This window comes from Oreochromis aureus, linkage group 14 (assembly GCF_013358895.1).
Source record: "Oreochromis aureus strain Israel breed Guangdong linkage group 14, ZZ_aureus, whole genome shotgun sequence".
Classification (NCBI taxonomy): domain Eukaryota; kingdom Metazoa; phylum Chordata; class Actinopteri; order Cichliformes; family Cichlidae; genus Oreochromis; species Oreochromis aureus.
Window position 1 is genome coordinate 33404393 of NC_052955.1, and position 19693 is coordinate 33424085.

At 38.7% G+C, this 19693-nt stretch overlaps 1 protein-coding gene across 1 annotated transcript; it reads left to right on the plus strand.

Annotated features, from left to right (window-relative positions):
* The first annotated feature begins 13252 nt into the window (after positions 1 to 13252).
* LOC116321636 (lysophosphatidic acid receptor 6-like) lies at positions 13253 to 16066 on the plus strand. The gene has a single exon (XM_031741539.2). It carries the CDS (start codon positions 13316 to 13318, stop codon positions 14153 to 14155), a length of 840 nt encoding a protein of 279 aa, XP_031597399.1. The 5' UTR covers positions 13253 to 13315; the 3' UTR covers positions 14156 to 16066.
* Positions 16067 to 19693: the final 3627 nt, after the last annotated feature.

The window sequence follows — 19693 nt, forward strand, 5'->3', positions numbered from 1 at the left end:
CCTCTCCATAGAGTTTATGACATTTTCGCTCTGTAATCTACTTTTCCTGGCCAATACATAAGATGGTAGTGGGCTGGGTTGTGAGTTGGCGGCTTGGATGGAAATGGCAGAGCGGAGCATAAGCCTGGCAAGGAGAATGTGAAGGGGAGAAAATGCCATGGCAGCCTTGACGTATTTTTTCTTCTTCTGTGTTGTACTTTCACCAAAAAGCAGGTCTGTCACTGATAAAAGCAGTGAGGATGGGAGGCACTGAGGTGAGAAGACACTGTGCTAAAGCCAGAGAGGGTATTTTGTTTCAATATTGTGGGTGGGATTTAAATAGGCGTTGATGTGATTGATAGAAAGTTAGAGTGAAAGTGAGGTGGGGAAAGAAAAGGTTTGGCTTTGCTGATTCAGTGCGGAATACATTTTCTCTGCACTGGCTATTAGGTGGCAGGAAGCTGGGGGATTTACACATGCATAGGTGTTTTGCCTCTAGTTTACAACTGCTTGGTAACCACTAAAGTACAAAGTCAATGAGATCCTGAAACACATGTTACACTGCAGTCTGAGGGGCAGAGATGACCAGAGCATGTTTATTTAAACAACAAATTGGAGGTTGAATTGAAAGTAAGCTCATTGTGAATATGATAAATATGATATGATAAACTCAACCGAGGAGGAAAAGCTGCATAGGGTGTTTTAGTGAATATGATTCATTTTAAAAAAGCAAGATCTGCAAATTTTCATTAAGACTTGGTTAAATTAGCTGTAAATTGCTGTGAGGCTTTTTTATGCCTTCCTTAAATCCTCCTCATCATTAAGCCCCATAACGCATGTGAATTAAAGACATCATTTGGCTACTCATACACAACAACTATTCGAGATTCGTTTTTAATGGACCTAATGGCATAAATTGTGAATTCCCATCATTTTTCTTATATAAGAGATTTCTATGAAACGAGGCGCTTGAAAAACATGAATGTTGTTTGGTGTGAATTTTGAGATTTTAAAGTATTAATGTTACTGAAACTTTCCCCAAGTTATTTTTTTCCTTAGAAAGACTTATAGATAAATTATGATACATTTCCTGATCCCCTCTGTGAGGCTGTATTGGGAATTGAAAAATCACTTCTCTTACTTTCACTTTCACTCACCACCTTGCTTAAAAACTAACACAGAGACAGAGTTTGAAACAATGAAAATCAAATAAAATAACTGTAAATGTGCTATCTTACTGCTCAATTTTGATATTTTAACATAGAAGTCTACAGGGTCTGCCTGTCAATGGGTGCCATTAGAAAAACTGCCAGTTTTTTGGGGGGCACTTCCACGTTGGGTTCATTTTTCAGCTCTGGAGGTTCCCCAATGCATTAACCTAGTACACTAAAAAAAAAAAAACACTCACTGAATTTAAGTTTAGTGCCAAAGGGCCCTTTTACAAGCATCCATATGTGAGGTGAGGACTGACATTTGAATTGCATTGGATTGCCATGGAGCCTATGACATAGCCTCTGCAAGTGCCTCTGAAAGCATTTATACCTGTGAGGGTTGCTTGTGAATTTACATTTCTAGGGAGGTATGCTTCAGTTGACAATGTAGGCCACAGTGTAGGGTTTCAGAAGGGTCAGTGGTTATGACATACCTAATGCATAGATTGGATGCAGAAGGATGAAAACCCCATAAGTGAGAGAGTCACTGCTGCTGCAACCCAGCAGGGTTAAGGCACAGGTGTTAAAGACACCTCACATGTATCTGTATGATTCCAGCTGATATTTGATATTATGCATGGGAACAAGAAGGGAAAAATCCAAATATAAATTCAAAGGACTGAGAAGAAACCAGCAAGCAGGGCCAAGCAGAGAAGCAGCTGAGACAGTGAGCAGTTGTTGCTGCATCTATTGCCCAGTATTGCCAAAGTTTGTTTCCCTCTCATTAAAATGACTTTTTCTGTGGTGGTCCCCGGGGTTTAGGTTAGATGTAGCAGAAATACCTGGCTGGGTTTAAGTTAAGCATCACTGTATGCAATTGGCTGGATTGGTTCAGATTCAGGAAAGCCAACCATTACTTGTGAAATGGCCACCTGCTGCTGCTGTCCACCCCCTGTAACCGCATGTGTTCAGCTGAAGAGAGCAGTTTGCACCTTAAAATATGATGTAATGTGACATTAATAAAGTCAGTTTGCTTTGTTTGCTGATTGTTAAGTGGTAGTTATAGGTCATTTTGATCCCAGTATGCCACTGTATGATGCCTTCATCCAAGCTGTGTTTCTGCACTTTGCATGTTCACATGCTGAATGTTTTTAAATCAGGTTTTATGAACTTTCATCAACTCAGAGGGCAGCATCAATTTGAGCAATATATACTTTGCAAGATTAACATCCACAATGTAATGCAATTGTCCCTGATACTCAGTTCAGGTTTATTTATATAGTGCAGAAAGATTCTACAGCAGAGGTGTTCCTATACAAAGGTATCTGAGGCAGGTCGTCTAGTTATCTCTTTCAAACTGAGACAAAGGGCTGTTTGTGGTCTGGCCTATGTGTGTGTATATATATATGCATATTTATTGATAGTACACTAAGCTACTATTCCACCAAGGTGTATTTTTGCTTTGGCCAGCCACTGTTTTATGGTCAGCAGTGATGAGGTCTGATCTAGGTCGCTGTCACCTTGCCTTATGGTGTCTTCATATGACAATCACAGTTTGCAATCTGCTACCCATCAACAACATGTCCACCAGCTAAATCACCTTATAGGACCTTGTCCTTTAAAACACAAGAGCATGACTGAACCCATCCTGGCTTCCTGTGTGGACACAAACCTGTTCACACACATATAAATGTGAAAACACGCAATTCCATGCTCTGTGACACTAAAAACTCTTCAGATGGAAATGAAACTCCAGCATGTACACACGCTCACAAACACACACACAAGCTATCCCTCTTCATATCGATGGCACTTAAAGAAGAGGAGAAAGAGAAAGACAATCGAGTGGATTAACTGGGTTAACCATGTTCTTTCTCTCCTCCACATCTTACCCACATCATCTCCTCCTCACTCTGTCACTCCGTTTCTCTCAGGTAGCGTCGCTCGCGTTCTCTCACCTTGCCTGTGACTCAGTGCATTGCAGTTTCTCTCACCCCTCGCTCGTATCCCCACCACCACCCACCCTTCAACTTAGCAGCTACAGATCAGCTTGCACTTATTCTCCATCACTTTCATCTTCTTTCACACTATTGTTGCTTCATCTGCCAATTTTCCCTCCTCTTCACTCTATCGCACCCCCCCTCCCCATCTTTAAATCTTCCTCGTCTTGCTTTTAACCATCCAGCTAAGCGTGCATTGTTTTTGCACCATGCTGTTTCACATAATGGTGTACAGCTTGTGTCGAAGTCCCGCGACTCCCTCGAAAAGAGCTTTATCTCCCAGTATAGCGCTTGTCTGCGGTCTCTGGGAATAGTATGATGCAAATTGAGCAGGTGGTGATGGGTAAGTGTTGTGTATTGCCTATTCGCATTAAAATGCAGGGATTTACATTTTCCAGGTTTACAATTAAGCTATGCTTTGTAACTAATTAACATAAGTGGCGTGGTAAGCAATTAAAGCCTCCCTTTGTAACACACAGGAAGAACAATTATATAGTTGAGTAATGAGTTCTTTCCTCAGTCTTGTCTGGTGTCTTTTTTTGTAGTTTTTTCCCCCCCAGTGTGTCGCTCAGCTTCATGGACACATAACCATAAAGGTCTTGCAGGCATGTAGCGTATATAAGCTACGTGTAATTTTTATTTATTTATTTAGTTCAATGCTTTCCTTAAGGGTGCTGTTGTGCTCTGCAAATACACTAATACGAACCACCCACTGACAGCAAATCTAATGAAGCAGAGTTTCTCAGTATGCACATGCACAAGTACACACGTACACAAACTTGAAAGAAACAGAGTTTGCGATGAAAGCAAACATGTTAATCGAATAACTTCAATTTTCAGACCAAAGTAAAAGGATTTGCCCCCTGGCGGACTGGAGAGGGTTATTTGATTTTTTCTTTTTTTGGAATATGAAATGATTCCTCTCCCTTGTGTTCTCACAACATGTCATCTTCTGAATGCCCATGATTGGCTCAGCTTTACTGAGGGAAGTAATTTACACAACAGTAAATCGTTTTATGTTAATAGAGAATAGAGATTGGGAAGCCCACCTCCTCAAGCTTTTATTCTGTAAAGGGTAGATAAATGGACCATACTTTTAGTTCTTTTAATGTGAAAGCGGTACAAATTGCTTTATAGAGTTTCAGATTCACCCACGCAAATATACCGTGGTGGAAAAACTGCTGTGGTGGAGAACATCTCTTATGGTGGCCTGCTCTGCAAAAGCAGTTTGAGGTTTAAGTCTTTAGCTAAACCACACTTCCCAGTCTAAAAATGAACATCCTGCATGAGTCTGAAATGAGAAAACGGAAACTTACATACACTTAAGATCATTCTTTCCGACATGCAGAACAGGACACTGTGATGACAGGTTATCACTGACAGGTTGGCTTATAATCTATGAAAATTCACCTCTGTCAGCAGAACAGAAAGCAGGCATTAGCTGGCATGACAGAAAACCTAAAACCTCAGTCAGAGATAAAAAGTAACAGAACATTGGTTAACACAGCATTATCTACTAGCTCTGGCTTTCTGCTTCAGGTTCTGTGCATGCTCACATTTGTTGCATCATTTGAATCTTCTTCTATATGAAATTGATCGACTAAGCACTGCCTACGGACATTATCAGAGGATTGGATTGAGATCCTTCAGAAATCTGAAAAGCAGGAATAGTAAAATGCAACACTGTTGCTGCAGTAATATAATTTAATGTATAAAAATAATAATGTAATGGATAATAATATAGTATTATAATGTTATGGAAAATGATGTTATGATGATCACAGGCGCACAGTGGAAAAAGGAAATAGACTGACTCAAGTTAACATATTTTCTTTTACTGATTAGTGTAGTGTCTAACATGACAAGCTGCTAAATTCTTAGAGCTGCCAAATTTGAAAACCTTTACAATTAAACATTACAGGTCACTCAGTGTGTTCAGGCCTGATAGCCTAATAACGGACGAGGAAATCACTTTATTTTGTTGCCGGATCAAAATGAAATTAATAAATGAATAATTATAAATAACATACAAATGCTCGATTTTCCTATTTGTCTTCTACTAGCTGCTACACCAGGGTGTAAAAGACACTTGGGAGCTTTAGGATAAAACATAAAAAAACACCAAAAACCTTGTGATTGCTTTGATCACTAGCAGATTGCCACGGTTACTCATAGTTTCCATGTAAGACTTGTCTGCAAGCACTTAACATTTATAGTGTTCCTAGATAAGTCAGAAGTCAGAATTTTACAAGTTCTCCGTCAGCATTGCAAGTGATACCTGAATGCCTCTACCTTGCTAAGAACCAGAGGAAATCCTGTTTTTTCTCCCTTTTTCTGGAACGCACTAAACTCAGGCATGACGTCATTCCAGAGTCAGCCCTCCGAGGTATCTGGGATACGGCATTACTCTCGGAGCTGTAGCAAAACTTAAAAAGATGTCATGCAACAAGACTATTTACCTTCATAGTAAAAGTTGTGCATTTCTAATGCAACCTACAGATTTCAAAGCTTTTATTTTGAAAGGAAACAGTTTCCATTTCCAGTTTGTATTGAACTTTTCACAGTTTCACTACTGCTTGTCGTTTTATAGTTTATGGGTGATTGCAGACTTCCGGAGACTGCACGAACAAAACAACAAACAAAGCACCAAAAGAAATTTCAGCATATGGGCCAAACCTATAAGTACACAGATGTCAATGCTAGACAACATGAGTGCAGGTCAAAGCCCAATAATCTTTGAACTTAATTTTCATCTCAGCTGCACACACGTAAAGATTAAAAGATTGAGTGGCCTATCTACGCCATTAAATTAAATGGTCACATATGTAATTACAGTCCACATGCCACCTGGAGTATGTAATACTCCAATCATACCAGGAAAATTAGTGGTTGGAGGCTGTGGCATGAACAAAATTATTGTGATCATGTGCAGTGAAGTTGCAATCTCATTGCCTTTGAAATGGTAGGTTACTGCCATCTTCAAAGTCAGCTGCCATCTTCAAAGCAAGTTTAGTCCATCACAACAGCGATAAAAGAGGAATAAGCTGGAGTCTATCTTCTATCAACTTGTGATTGAATGGGGTCAACTCGGAGGTTACGTGCAGTCTGTAATAATATAGCAATTAACTGTGATAAATTGACTAAAATCATAAACACTTGCCATCTGTTGAAAAACTGTTGCTGTACACATACAATTACTTGCATTAACTACTTGCATTCAGAGTCCAACCAAAACCTCAAACATACGAAACAGAAATTTGCAAATTTGTCTACATGGTTGTTGCAGGACAGCAATTTAACTGCAAACCAGTTGACTCTTATTGATTACAATGTGTTGGTAATCTCCATCCATCCATTTCCGCTGAGCCTGTTCAGGAACAGGACCCTAGGGCTAACAAGTACACAAAGACAACCATCCACACTCACTCCTGCAATTTAGAGTTTCCAACTAACCTTTGGACTGTGGGAAGAAGCCGGAGAACCCACACAAACACGTGGAGACTCCACAAACTCAACACAGAAAGGCGTAATGGTGGAATTGAACTCAGGACCTTCTTGCTGTGAGGCAATACTGCAAACCACTGTGCCAGCATGCTGCCTGTGGACTCTATCTGTGGAATCGCCAAACTGGTGGGAGTGATTGCAGCTAGCCTGAGTCAGACCACAATTATTTAGAGACGATATGATCTGTGCAGTTGCCTTGCATTTGAATGCAATCATCCACAACATGAAGGTGTTGCATGCTTAACTTTTGGGCAATCAGTTACTCACCTAAATCTACTCACAACTGGTTGCTCAATCACCAGGCAACCACCAGTTTTAGCGAGTCACGAGAAAGTTACCGTTCTATCTTTACTCTAGTGTGAATAAACTATAAGTGAAAGACTAATTAGATATTCCAACTGTGTTTCTTCTTTTTGGTTACAGTAGCAATTTACATAGTTCTTTTTCAAATACAAAGAGGAAATTCATGAGGAGAAACTAAATTACACTCAAACATTTTTCAAAATCTTGGCCAAAGTTCTGCCTGAAGGTACAGTCATAAACACTGGTCAATTTGTCTTGTTGCAACTTTAAGTGTCTTGGGAATGTTGTCGTTCTTTGTTTAGCCCAGCGGCAATGCTCACGATTGCAACGCTCTCCTGTGTTAAACCCGTTTATTTCTGTTGACAGCTTTATTATAGCTTCCCGCTCATTTGCATAGGTAATCAGGCCATACTTTCTGAGCCTGTTAAGATTTAAGATGGCAGGCACTAATTGGAAAAGGGAAGGCAACAAAGCACCATTTGAGCTTGATTTTACAACTTCCTCTCATTGCTTGGGACTAATAGCAAGGTCCCTGCACCTTGGGACAGATTAACTTATTTTGTTTTTTTTGGCCTCAGATGAAACATATGAAGTGGGTTAATTGCCTTGCCCCAGCTGGAAATGGCAGAGAAATTGTCTAAAGCGTATAATCTTTTCAAATCCGAGGCTCTTCTACAGGCTCGAGCTTGAAAGCAATATTGACTTTCTGTATTTGCAATGGCTGTAAATATGTGACTGAAGCAACAAAAAATAATAAAATGAATTTGTACATATTCCTTGCAACCTTCACTTCAAACCCTTAGCTCTATGGGTCAGTGTTCAGTCATTTTCAAGCTACCAGAGATATGCATCTCCTCTGCAGGTCATGAGAGCAGGGCTCATTGTGACACCTGCTGTTCAAGAAATGGAAATTTTAATGAAGTGAGCACAGTAATGTCTGTATCTCCACCCTCCCTGGTGTGGGAGAATGGCACTTTAACCACACTGCCCAAAAATGGACCGGTGATTTCATTAGAGATAGAGGCAGTCAACCCATCCTGTAATCCCAGCTCTTCTTGTGCCCATATGTAGCATGTTGGGAAAGTGAATCAGCACTTATTGAATATCTTCACTTTAGTCACTTATCCATTGTGTTTCTACTTTTCTGATCATCCAAACAAATATTCTGATAGTGACCAAAGGTTAACAAGTTAGAATGAAGCAACACAGAGAATGGAGCCAAACATTTGCTGTAGTAGCTGTACTTTTGTCAAGTCAGTTAAATTTATATAGTCCTTCATCATAAAATCTACACTTGCCTACTTGCCAAAGACAAAAGCTGACTCATGACCAGTTGGATTGCTTGTTGCAAAAAGTAAGGCTTAAAAAGAACAGGAACAAAGAAGGATGTTTAAGCAACTAAAGCAGCTCAAAGGTTAAACGATGAGAGAGAGCGGCTGCAGTTGTGGGTGTTATCAGAAAGTATACAAAATAGAAGGCAGGAAAGGAAGAAGGTGCTACCTTATGTATCAGATAAAATGATACCAGCTTTTCTTAAAAAATTCAACAGAAAAAGCACTGAATGATATACTAGGTAATGATATATTTAGGTAAGACACAGAGATCGCATGTTTAGTGCTAAGTAACAGTGCTAAGTGCTAAGTTAAAATAAAACACGCAGTCAGAGTGTACTACACATTTGCCACTCTGGCCTTAAGATGCGTACTGCTATTGTGTACATAGCATTAGCATTTATTCAGAGTCATCTTTTTGGTCAGAATTCAATATTAATCCTCTTAGTCTGGTTTAATCTAATGTCTCCAGGAGTCTCTGGCTTTTTTTTTTTTTTGCTGCTTGGTGCTTATTTGGTAGTAGTGATTCATTTTTGATCAGTATTGTTTATAAAAAATGTGGATCAAATAAGCAGCCTTTAATAGTATATAGTTCATATATACTTAATATATTGCTGACCTTTTGAAAATCACTTGTTCATTCCTGTTATTCTTCCTTACTCAAATAAAACAAACTTACACAAATAATGTATTTTTGTTCAGTAAAGAGCAGAAATTATTATTATTATTAGAAGTACTAGTTAACTGATTTCTTTTACTCCTTGCAAAGACCCAAGTATCTGACTAATACTCACTTTCCGTCTCGCTATGAATGCAGGGCCAGCATTTTAAATCAGTGTATTTTAACCAAGACTAATAACAAAGATTACCTGTCCTAAGCAGTGCTCAAGTTTCTCACACATTAGAGCCCAGAGAAAATGGCATTCTTGCTTTTCCACAGAAATCAATTTAGATGCTCTTGTGCCCTGCATGTATTGATGAGTTAGTCGGCCTATTACTCCTTTTATTTAAGTGTGCGAGTCAGATGAAATCACATAATTGCTGTCATTGCAGTAGCCATTTTGATTTCAATCTTCCAAAAGGTTATAGCTGAGAGAGTTTGAGGGAAAAGACCATAAGTGGTAAATTGAAGCTCAGGTGATAAGGTGAAGTTTGGTTATTATTAGTATTTCACTTTCCAGGCAGCTTTCAAGTATACCGCTCGACTATATTAATGTTTTATTTATGTAGTCCAGTATCTGCACGAGAGAGAATGAATGATCATGTATGCTGTGCAGTCACATTTTGCACATTTTGTTCTTCAGCTGTGGCTTGAAACTGAAACATAACAGAACTACAGATAACGTACCGCTGTGTGACAACCCTTAGACGATTGCATCTTTCTCACACAAATGATTCATAGTCGGATAATCTATTGCCTTCAAAGAATTAAAAATGTGTTCAACGTGTTGGTCCTTTTTTCTGTACTTATTTTTAAGAAGTGTAAGTTTGTTTTAGAGGTGCTGGTTGATTTTTTTGTGAAGAGCCAGGTTCCCATCATTTCTGTCTTTTTGCAAATCTACCTGATGCCTGTGGGTTTGGATGTACTTTGTAAAAAAAAAAAAAAAGTCAGATTGTTTTTTTTTAAGAAGTGGAGCAACATTTAAAAAAATAATATTGTAGCTACAAATATGACAGCACGTTGGTCTGACATGTTTGTGCTGTTGTGCTGTGTATTTGGTTATCATCAAACACAGTGCTGTGCATTACGCCTAAAAAAGGTTTTGTGGTTTGTTTAGATGCAAACCTGAGCTGCGCTGCATGTGCTTTTTATAGAGAAGAGGTTTTTCTCCTGACAACCTTTTTCTTTTTCTGATAGTGCTGTCATGGATAAACAGTTACAAGCTAACTCAGGCCCGTAGCATCTGACAGCTCTAGGGGGGCTTTCTTTGCAATTTGTTTGACCATGAGGTGCGTTTTCTGGGTCATTCAGACCAGCAAACTGCCAACACTTGCTGATGATCGATTAATCAGGTGCATTTGATTAGTAGCAGCTGGCTGCTACGTAACCTCTTAATTCTTATGGAACCACTAAGTCTGTTTAGTTTTACAGAAAACTGCATACAGTCTTTTTCGCATGTCTGTATGCCACTGATCAGCAACCAGTACAAGCAAGCCAAGCACTGTTTGACCGGTTGAATATTAAAAAATTCAAATGAGTCAATTATCATTATCATTAAGTCACTACTAGAGACTGATTGTAAATCAATTCAGATAAAGAGAAAAAATTATAAACTTTTGGTTAGAACCTGGGAGAACAGCCAGACCAGTCACTTTATAAGAGTTAGAGTTACCTCTCGAATGTGCCTCAGTGCCCGTTTGAATTCAGGAACTGAAGAGACATTTGTCAAACTTCACACACATATTGTTTCTTGAAGCTAGCTCGAGAATACGATGCATCAGTGTAGATTAAACTAGCCAACAAGATACGTAGCATGTTAAAGGCACAATCAAACTTCGTGCTACGTATGAGTGCCTGAGTGTGGGCCAGTTGTTTCGCTGTTTTGTTGTGCTGATTAAGATCATTTGGTGGTGGGAGAAAATGATTCATTGACGTTGCGTGCCTTTCAAGTCACCAGACACAACTGTACAAAACCAAACCTCATGTGCATTTGTGTTTCTGGCAGTGACTGCATCAACCTCAAAAGGGCTGCTGAATACGAAGCTGTTATCACCATTGGTAAGTCTTTCTGTTCCTTGCACCTCCAACCTTGCAGCAGACACTGTGCAGTTTTTTTCCTTTGTGTTCTTGTTTATTTACAGCTTTAATAATAACAGTGATTTGCTCAAATTCCATTATCTGAAGTGTTGGCAATGACCAAGAGTGGCATTCTGTAGTTCAGTCTCTTTTCGCGTTTCCTTTTGAGATAGTTTTGATGTAGTTTTGTTTCTATCACCTAAAACATGCGACGACTTGTGTTGTTTCCTGTGTTACCATTTGATGATTGTGATGTGCAGTGGGTGTAGCAGCACCCACAGGCGCACACACACTAAAACACAAACGGAGGCACAACTGGTCAGTTCATAGTATATTTAAAGTCTTGGGGTTCATCAAGATGTATTTTTGGCAAATGTGAGACGAAACCTTTTTTTTGGTCAGCAGTGGTTTTGTCTTTAGAAATCTTTCTTATTGAATCATGCATTCACACCTTAACTGAGAACACGTGAGGCCTGCATCTATCTAGATGTTATTCTGGGATGTGTTTTTTTTTCCATTTCATTACTCCAACTCTCTTGGAGTAATTTTGCAGTAACCCAAGAAAGTTTCACTATTGTTTCAAGTTTTCGCCATTTGAGCATAATGGCTCTCGCTGTGGTGGAGTCTCGAACCTTAGAAATGGCTTTGGAACCATTTCCAGTCTGATCGATGTCAATGCTTTTGTTTCTCAGCTGTTTCTTTAGGTTGTGACATGATATGTTGCTTTTTGAGATCGTTTGGCCTGCTTCCCTTAATAAATGAAATCGTTTTAAAAAGCTGTATTTTGTATTTATTTGAGTTAGCTTTGTCCAATAATAACATTTGTTTGATCTGAACTCTGTAAGTGTGACAAATCTTTAAAAAAGACTAAGAAATCAGCTACTTTTTCACAGCACAACACTGGATTTTAAATTTTGAGATTGAAGCACAGACCTTCAGGTTTAATTGAAGGAATTTAGCAAAAGTATGGCATCATTTGTTCATGAATTACATTCATTTTTTTCCTATAATCACATCTTGATTGTTTGACTTACACTGTGACGGTGCACACAAGCAAAAACGTATCATTGTCCTAAAGCTTATGAATCTAACTGTATACTTCTTATGTCTGAACCCCTCTGCATACACCTGTGTCACTCAAAGGTTCCTCTTTTGCTAGAAAGACCCTACTGTGAAGTAGGAGCTAAAAAAAACAACCCCTTTGTACTGTGCAGTGTGAAAGCAGAAAAGGAACTTCCTCTGAAAGATAAAAAGTCCACTGACACTTGTGTTCATTTGCCTAATGTGCACCTGTTTAGGCTGTACTGTAAGTTTAAGGCAGTGGGTTAGTGTTAAAACTTACGTAGATGTATCAAAATCACAAAAATGCAACCATAAAAGGGATAACATTATAATCTCGATGCATCATGCTATGTTCACTAAGATAAAAAAAGACAATGCCATCAAAGGCACTCACAGTAAATTGCTAAATAAATTACACAACACTGTAATCAATCAAAAATGAAACAAAACCAAAATTCATGGCCACGTTTTCTTTTTCTCACATCACAGAGAAGAAGAAAGTCTCATATTTTGCAACAAATGTATTTTCATAGAATTCTCATTTGCTAATAAATCCATGTTAGACATCAGAACAGAAGACCTGGTGTGACAATGTTACATTGCGGTGCATAACACTGTAGTGTGCAACACCCACAGAGAAACATAGTGGCTGGAATATTCAAGTACGGGGAAGTTTTGCCCTCACTGAAAGTGGACACCTTCCAGTGAATAGATTTGATCCTGTACAAGAAGCAACCAAGTTTGTTCTGAGCATTGTCGACATGCTGGAATAACATGGGTAACATGAGTTTTTCCATTTCTGTGCAGAGGAAGACTAGATTAAACAGTGAGGCACTGAAAATATATTTTTCAGAGAATCAGATTTTAACTCAAACAAAATTCTGATTTCCCTGTAAAACAGAGGTAAAATTTCTTGAATTCTTTCATTGTTTTTCGATTAAAAATTAAAATTCCCCAGTAACTTGTAAATAAATTAAGTAAATTGTAACTTTTTTTTCTTTCAACTTTAGGCTCCCACACAGAACTAGTTTCACGTAGGGTTAACTCTTTCATTCTTATAAGGTTACTTCCTGTTTCAGCTTTCTCTGCTACTTCAGCACTGTTGAAACGGTTTTTTTTTACACTGTTTTTGACACTTGTGATTTGCAGGGAGGTGTGTCTTGCGGTTTCTAACACTCATACAGTCACTTCCCCCACTTCTACATTTCACACTCACGCAAAACATGCACGAAATCAACGTGGCTCAAAATGGCACGAAATGGAACAGAAGCTGACACGGTGTACGCTGTAGTTTATGGATCTGTTATAACGCTCGGACTGCCTCTCAACGCTCTGTCGCTATGGATTCTTCTTCGCCACCACAGCCGCAAATCAGCCAATGCTGTCTTCATGATCCACCTGGTGATCTCAGACCTCCTGCTCATCATCTCCTTACCAATGAAGGTCTACTTTTATGCCACAAACAAATGGCCTCTGGGAGACATGGCGTGCATCTGGCTCACGATGCTTTTTCGCAACAACATCCGCTCCAGCGCCGTCTTCATCACCTTCATCAGCATAGACCGGCTGCTGGCTGTAGTCTATCCTCTGAAGTCACGCCAACTTCGGTCCTTGTCCAACGCCTCAAAAGGAGCTGCACTCGTCTGGCTGATTGTGGTGATTGTGAATATCCCAGAGAGTGTGTACTTTTCAAAATATTTAAAAAACAAGACTTCGAATGTTTCGACTTGTTTTGATGACAAGAATGACTTCTTTCCTCCAATAGCGTATTTTCAGCTTGTGTTACTCTTCACCCTGCTGTTCATCAATATTGTGTCCACAGTTCTGGTGTCTTTGACTCTAAACAGACATTTGAATATCACCACGAGGATCAACAACAGAGTGAACGTCATGCTGATTTTTGCCATGAACTTGTTGATGTTCTGTATATTCTTCTTGCCTGTGTCCTTGACTGTTTTCTTTGATAATAGACGGGCTGCTCTGAATTGTCTTGCCAGTGTGAACTGCTGTCTGGATCCACTGTTGTATTACTTCTCATTTGATGGTTTCTGGAAGAAAAAAGAGGACACAGACAGGTCCACTGAATAGTCATTGAACATGACCAGTCAGATTTCCCAGTTTCTTGTGAGAATGTTTCAGAGTAAGGTTGTAAGGGGAAATGAATATCAGTATTTAAGAAGCCCAGTTCTGTATCTCATTTATCTAGTTATCTAGTTTTGCATTGTTTTTGTTTTTCCGGTGTATAAGCTCTCCTGTTGACTTCGAAATGTAAACTAATGTGTAATGAGTACTAAAATTAACAACTTTTGTTAGTTCCATCAGACAAAGTTTGCTCTAAATGTTGCTCTTAAATATATAAATATTAAATACTTGGCAAGTCAGAGATTATGCCAGAGTCTGTTTGCATCACTGTGTTGGATTGTGAAATAGATGTGCAAAGAGGCTTTTTGTTAGGTTATTAAAACAATTCAATCACAAATGCTTTACAAGCTGTCATGAACCTCACGGACTACGTTAACAACTCTCAAACCTGCGTTTTTCCCCTAAGATTAATTGGAAATTACTTAAACTGACACATGCCTTTGACGGCATCAGAATGAACTTTTTTGAGGCTGTAAGGATTGGTGCAGCTGCCGCTGTTGCAGAAAGTGACAGCTGTGCATGAGAGCTAAAATTTACACATAGAAATATAGATGATCACTGTGAATTGCCTGAATTGCTTCCAGGCAAAATCATTCAGATGTTCTAAGTTGCACAAAATTATCATGTTTATTATATCTGATATGGAAGAAAAAATCTTTGCTTCTGCTATCATTTGATGTATATAATTTTGTTTTCTAGATACAGGTGTGTATATTAATTCATTCTTGCGCTAAAACAGCAGCCCTTGTTTTTTTAGTTATTAATTTATTTGTTTTTTTAGATTTATTGTTCAAATCACGCTCTAAAGCTGACTACTGGCAGGATCTTTTTACGATCAAACTGCAAGTTAAGATGGGATGGACATGTGTGGCAAGCACGTCAGGAACCTGCATGCAGGACATCTCCAGGTGAGCACACAGTTGCTGGTGCTTTAAGTGAAGCAGTATCAACTCAGAATTAGAGCTGATGCCTCTACCCTAACTATCACCTGGTATTTACTGTCAATCCTTTATATACGCAGCAGATATGAAAACGGGGCATTTTCATTTTCGTGATAAGACATCTTCTTTTGATTGCCTTTAACATCATTTGGCACAGTCATGTGTGTGTCTTTGGGTATAAATCCTTCAGTGCAGCTGAGGCTGTTGTGCTTTTTTGTCAGCATCTTAGTACGGAGGCCAGCAGCACTCCAGTCCTATGACTCCTATGAGTTTTGGCAAAGAGACGTAGCTCTCTACGCTTGTAGCAAACAATCCAAAAAGGCTCTAGGTGTGAAACAATCCAGACATAAAGTCCAGATTAGCACAATTGAAGTTATTCAAAACTCACTACACGGTCATCTGTACTCAGCATCAACTAACCTTAAACAGTTATTTGTTTTTGTAACTAGGTTAGTAATGGAACAACATCAAACCTCAAAAACCACTCTCTACACGGTGTGTTCATCCTGTGCCATTTAGATGCTTTAGATGCGTGCTTTCATGTTTGCTTTAACTGTGGTTGGATTCGTCTTTATTACATAGACTCTCTTTGTTGAGTGAGTGGTAAAATTAAAAAAGAAAAAAAAGAAAGAGATATTTATGTCTTTTGTTAAATTGCCATTCAAACCTCTTTGTCTGCAACAGGCCACGTAACAGTTATTCATTTTTTATAGTTTATAATTATTCATCTTTTGCCTGTTGAAAACCTGCTTTGAGGAAGTTCCATCCGCTGCGTAGCTCACGCTTAATGTGAGTTTTGTGTGTAACCTCTGTCAGCAAATGAAAACAGAATTTGAATGGAAAGTGCTATCCTACATAAGCAACCTGTACTGCTTTTATAAAACTGCATATGGTTCATAAAACATCTGCTTCTTTTCTTTTTTTTTCTTTTTTTTTTAGCTTTATCGGTTCTCTGGTAGTTCTGCAAAATCAAAATCAAACAGTCTTTTTTCAATCAATTTTTACATTCTTCCTTTTTTTGTTTCTTCTTTAAATATTGTCAAATTAAATGAATAATAGTCACAAAAATATGTGTTCTCTAAATGGAACATATCATTGCTTTCCATAGGGGTGTTGATTGGTTGGCTTGTCCCAGAATTAACGTGTATTTTGGAGTTTCTTTTGGGTTCCTTTTTCCTCCTTGTATATGTGTAAATCAAGGTTGTGTTCATGTTTATTTGAAGCTCTCCATCTGTAAGTGGCTGATACGCCAGATCTGGAGGGATAGCAGGCTCTGACTGGGGCATGAATGTGTGTGCAAAGTCTGGTCACGGTCAGCTGACCCTCTACCCCCAAGGTAAAAGAAAAAAAAACAACAACCAGAAAACCACAGGCGCCCGCACACACACACACACACACACACATATACACCACACATACAAACACATATACACACCACATAAACACACGCATACATACCACACATACACCACACATACACACGGACAGACACACATATGCACACACCACACATACACACTATAAATACACACAGACAGACCACACACACACACACACACATACACACCACACACAAATTCCTTTCTGTTTGTTTCTCTATCACATATCACACACACACACCAGCACAAACACATTCATGCCATGAAAAAAGACCCTAAGCAGGTACATTCAGGTCTGCAAGCCTCCCCTGCCAAGGCCCACAAACAAGCCTGCTGTGCTGCAGCCAAGTCTCCCTTCGACCAGAGGAGGACTACTATTCAAAGACAGCAGCAGCTTTAGTGACTGTGGAGAGTCACGCAGAACAAAGAGCCAAAAATCAAGCAAAGAGGGGCGGAAAGGAGGAAGAGACAAAAAGAAATGCAAAGCTACCAAAACAGCAATGAGCAGACAAATGGCTATCTTCCTTGCATGTGCAGGAAGTGGCTCCATCCAATCAAATTAAACATTTTCTTTTCTGTGTCACAACAGTCAGGGGGAAAATCCCATTTTACAAGGTTCTCAATCTCTAAAGCACTAGACCCTATTCTCTCTGTTGTAAGTCATTTTATTGTATCAGTCACTCTTTTGGCTAAACCTTAAACAGTTCATGACAGCACAATTAGAAAAAGACTGAACAAGTACGGCTTCTTTGGAAGGGCTGCCAGGAGAAAGCCTCTACTTTCTAAAAAGAACATGGCAGCATGGCTTAGTGAACAAACCACAAGACTTCTGAAACACAGGTCTCATTTCTCCTTTGGACAGATAAGATGAAAATGGAACTGTGTGGCCCAAATGCACGGTGCAACATTTGGTGAAAAGCAAGCACACCATATCAGCACAAACAACAACTGTCAAGCACTAGTACAGCTAAAGCTTGGGCCAACCTCGATCATGCGACATTACAAAGATCCCAAGCACAGCAACAAATATACACCAGAATGACTGAAAAATAATAGGTGTTCTGATGGCCTGGTCAAGTGCTGAAGTGCTTTGGTGGGACTTTATACGTGCAGTGTGTATAATCTCACCACTAGATGTGAGTAAATTGCAGATTACAGTTAACCGAGTTTTGAGATTTTTAATTTTTTTTTATTCCCTTCTAATTCAAGTGCAGCAGCAGTGCTAAGTGTAAGCAGTCCTTTATCTCAGCAGTCCCCAACCCCCGGGCCGGATCTATCCTACCTCACAAACCATCCTACCCATTGTTTCTTCATACACATAACACAAACCCCTAATTCACATAATTTTTTTAAACCCATTGTGAATATTTCTTTTTTTAAATGTTTTTTTTATTTGCTTTACACAAACCGTGGTCACAATGCAAATGAAAACATTGTGATTATACATAGAAATAAAGCACAAAGATAAAAAAAAAGAAGAAAAAAAGAAACCTCCCTCCCTCCCCACCCGAGGCTCATGTAAAAAACAAAACAAACAAACCAAAAAAATGTGCGTTACATTACTGGAAAATACATTTTTATATAGTCAATAAATGGGTTTCAAATCGCAGAGAATTTTTGTTGTGATGAGAAAACTTTGTATCTAAGTTTTTCCAGTGGTAAAAAGAAAAGCTCCTCCTTTGACCATTGTATGTATGAAGGAGCCTTCTCAGACTTCCAGCGGAATAGAACAGAATATGAATATTTCTTACTGTTAGGGTTAGGGTTATGGTTGTGGTTAGGGGTTGGATTACTCAGAAGTCGCCGTCAAATTATAAAACGGGTACGACGATTTGCCAAAGTAGGACGGTTTCTCAGAACTGTGAGTCGTTTGTTACCAGGCCACGAGAGTTGAGGCTCTGGTGTGAAATTTATGGTTTTCAGGGTTTTTTTATCGGCTTTTATCGATATTTTTTTATTGTTATCTTGATTTCCTTGGGTCTTTTCCCATGTGTTATGAATAAATCTTTTTCTTTTTAATACCGGTACTGGTTGTATTTTGTTGTATTTATCCTCAACTTAAAGGCCAGTCCATGAAAATATTGTCGGACATAAACCGGTCCGTGGTGCAAAAAAGGTTGGGGACCGCTGCTTTATCTGATGTACTGACAATAACTAATAGCGTAAGTATTGAGAATAAATAAGCACATTTATTCACATTTTTGTGTTTTAGAGGCCTGACTTCAGTTCAGGTGATAAGGCTTTGCACAAACCAGCATAATTTCTCACTGTACCTTTAAGAGAGTTGTGCATTAACAAATGCATTAAGAGTGGACCACAATTCAACCACAATGACGCAAGAGTCTGATAAAGTCAGACAGAAAATAGTTACTTCACAGAAGTGTCTCTACACTGTTGAATCATAGGATTCCCATAGTTTTTCTGCTTCTGCATTCTGGCTGTTTTTCGGTAAATAATGGCATGATGTAATATGTCCAATGTTGTTGCTCATCTGAGTTTGTACTTAAATAATTTTAGAACCTGATATGGACTAATTATGATTATGTTTTGCTTTATTATGTTGTGATGTGTGAAACATTTGACTTGATGGAGCTTGTAATTTCTTTTTCACATGACTGTATGAGGTGTAATGTGCACTGCAGAGAATGAAAGGATATTGTTATCGTGTGTTTGTTAAAAAGTTAAAAAAGGAAGTTCATTTCATCGCCTACCTGACAACCATCTTTTAGCTTTTTTTTTTTCTGTGTGAGGCTTCTTGAATAAATAAAATTTTATTCAACACAAAATACTCTAATCTTTACAGGAAAGAATATTTTTTGTAGTTTTTTTTAAAAACTGAATCTCTTTTTCTTTTTTCAAGTTCATTTCAGAGGAAATCAAGATGACCTGAATTGGTTTTGGATGCATTGCAATAATGAGACTGAGCTACAGTGCGTGAGAAAGGACTGAACTCTCATATATGTGATGCTTAGTCACCTGTAACTGCTGTTCAGAATAAATAACGAATATATGTGATATATATCTACGGTGGCCCTGAATAATAAAGTGAAAAACCTGAAAGTCTCGTATTGTCTACTCACAATTCTGTAACTTCAGAACTGTACAAATGAAAGCTAGAAACTTTTTAAATTTCTAAAATCCACCTGCATGTGAGGGATGTACTA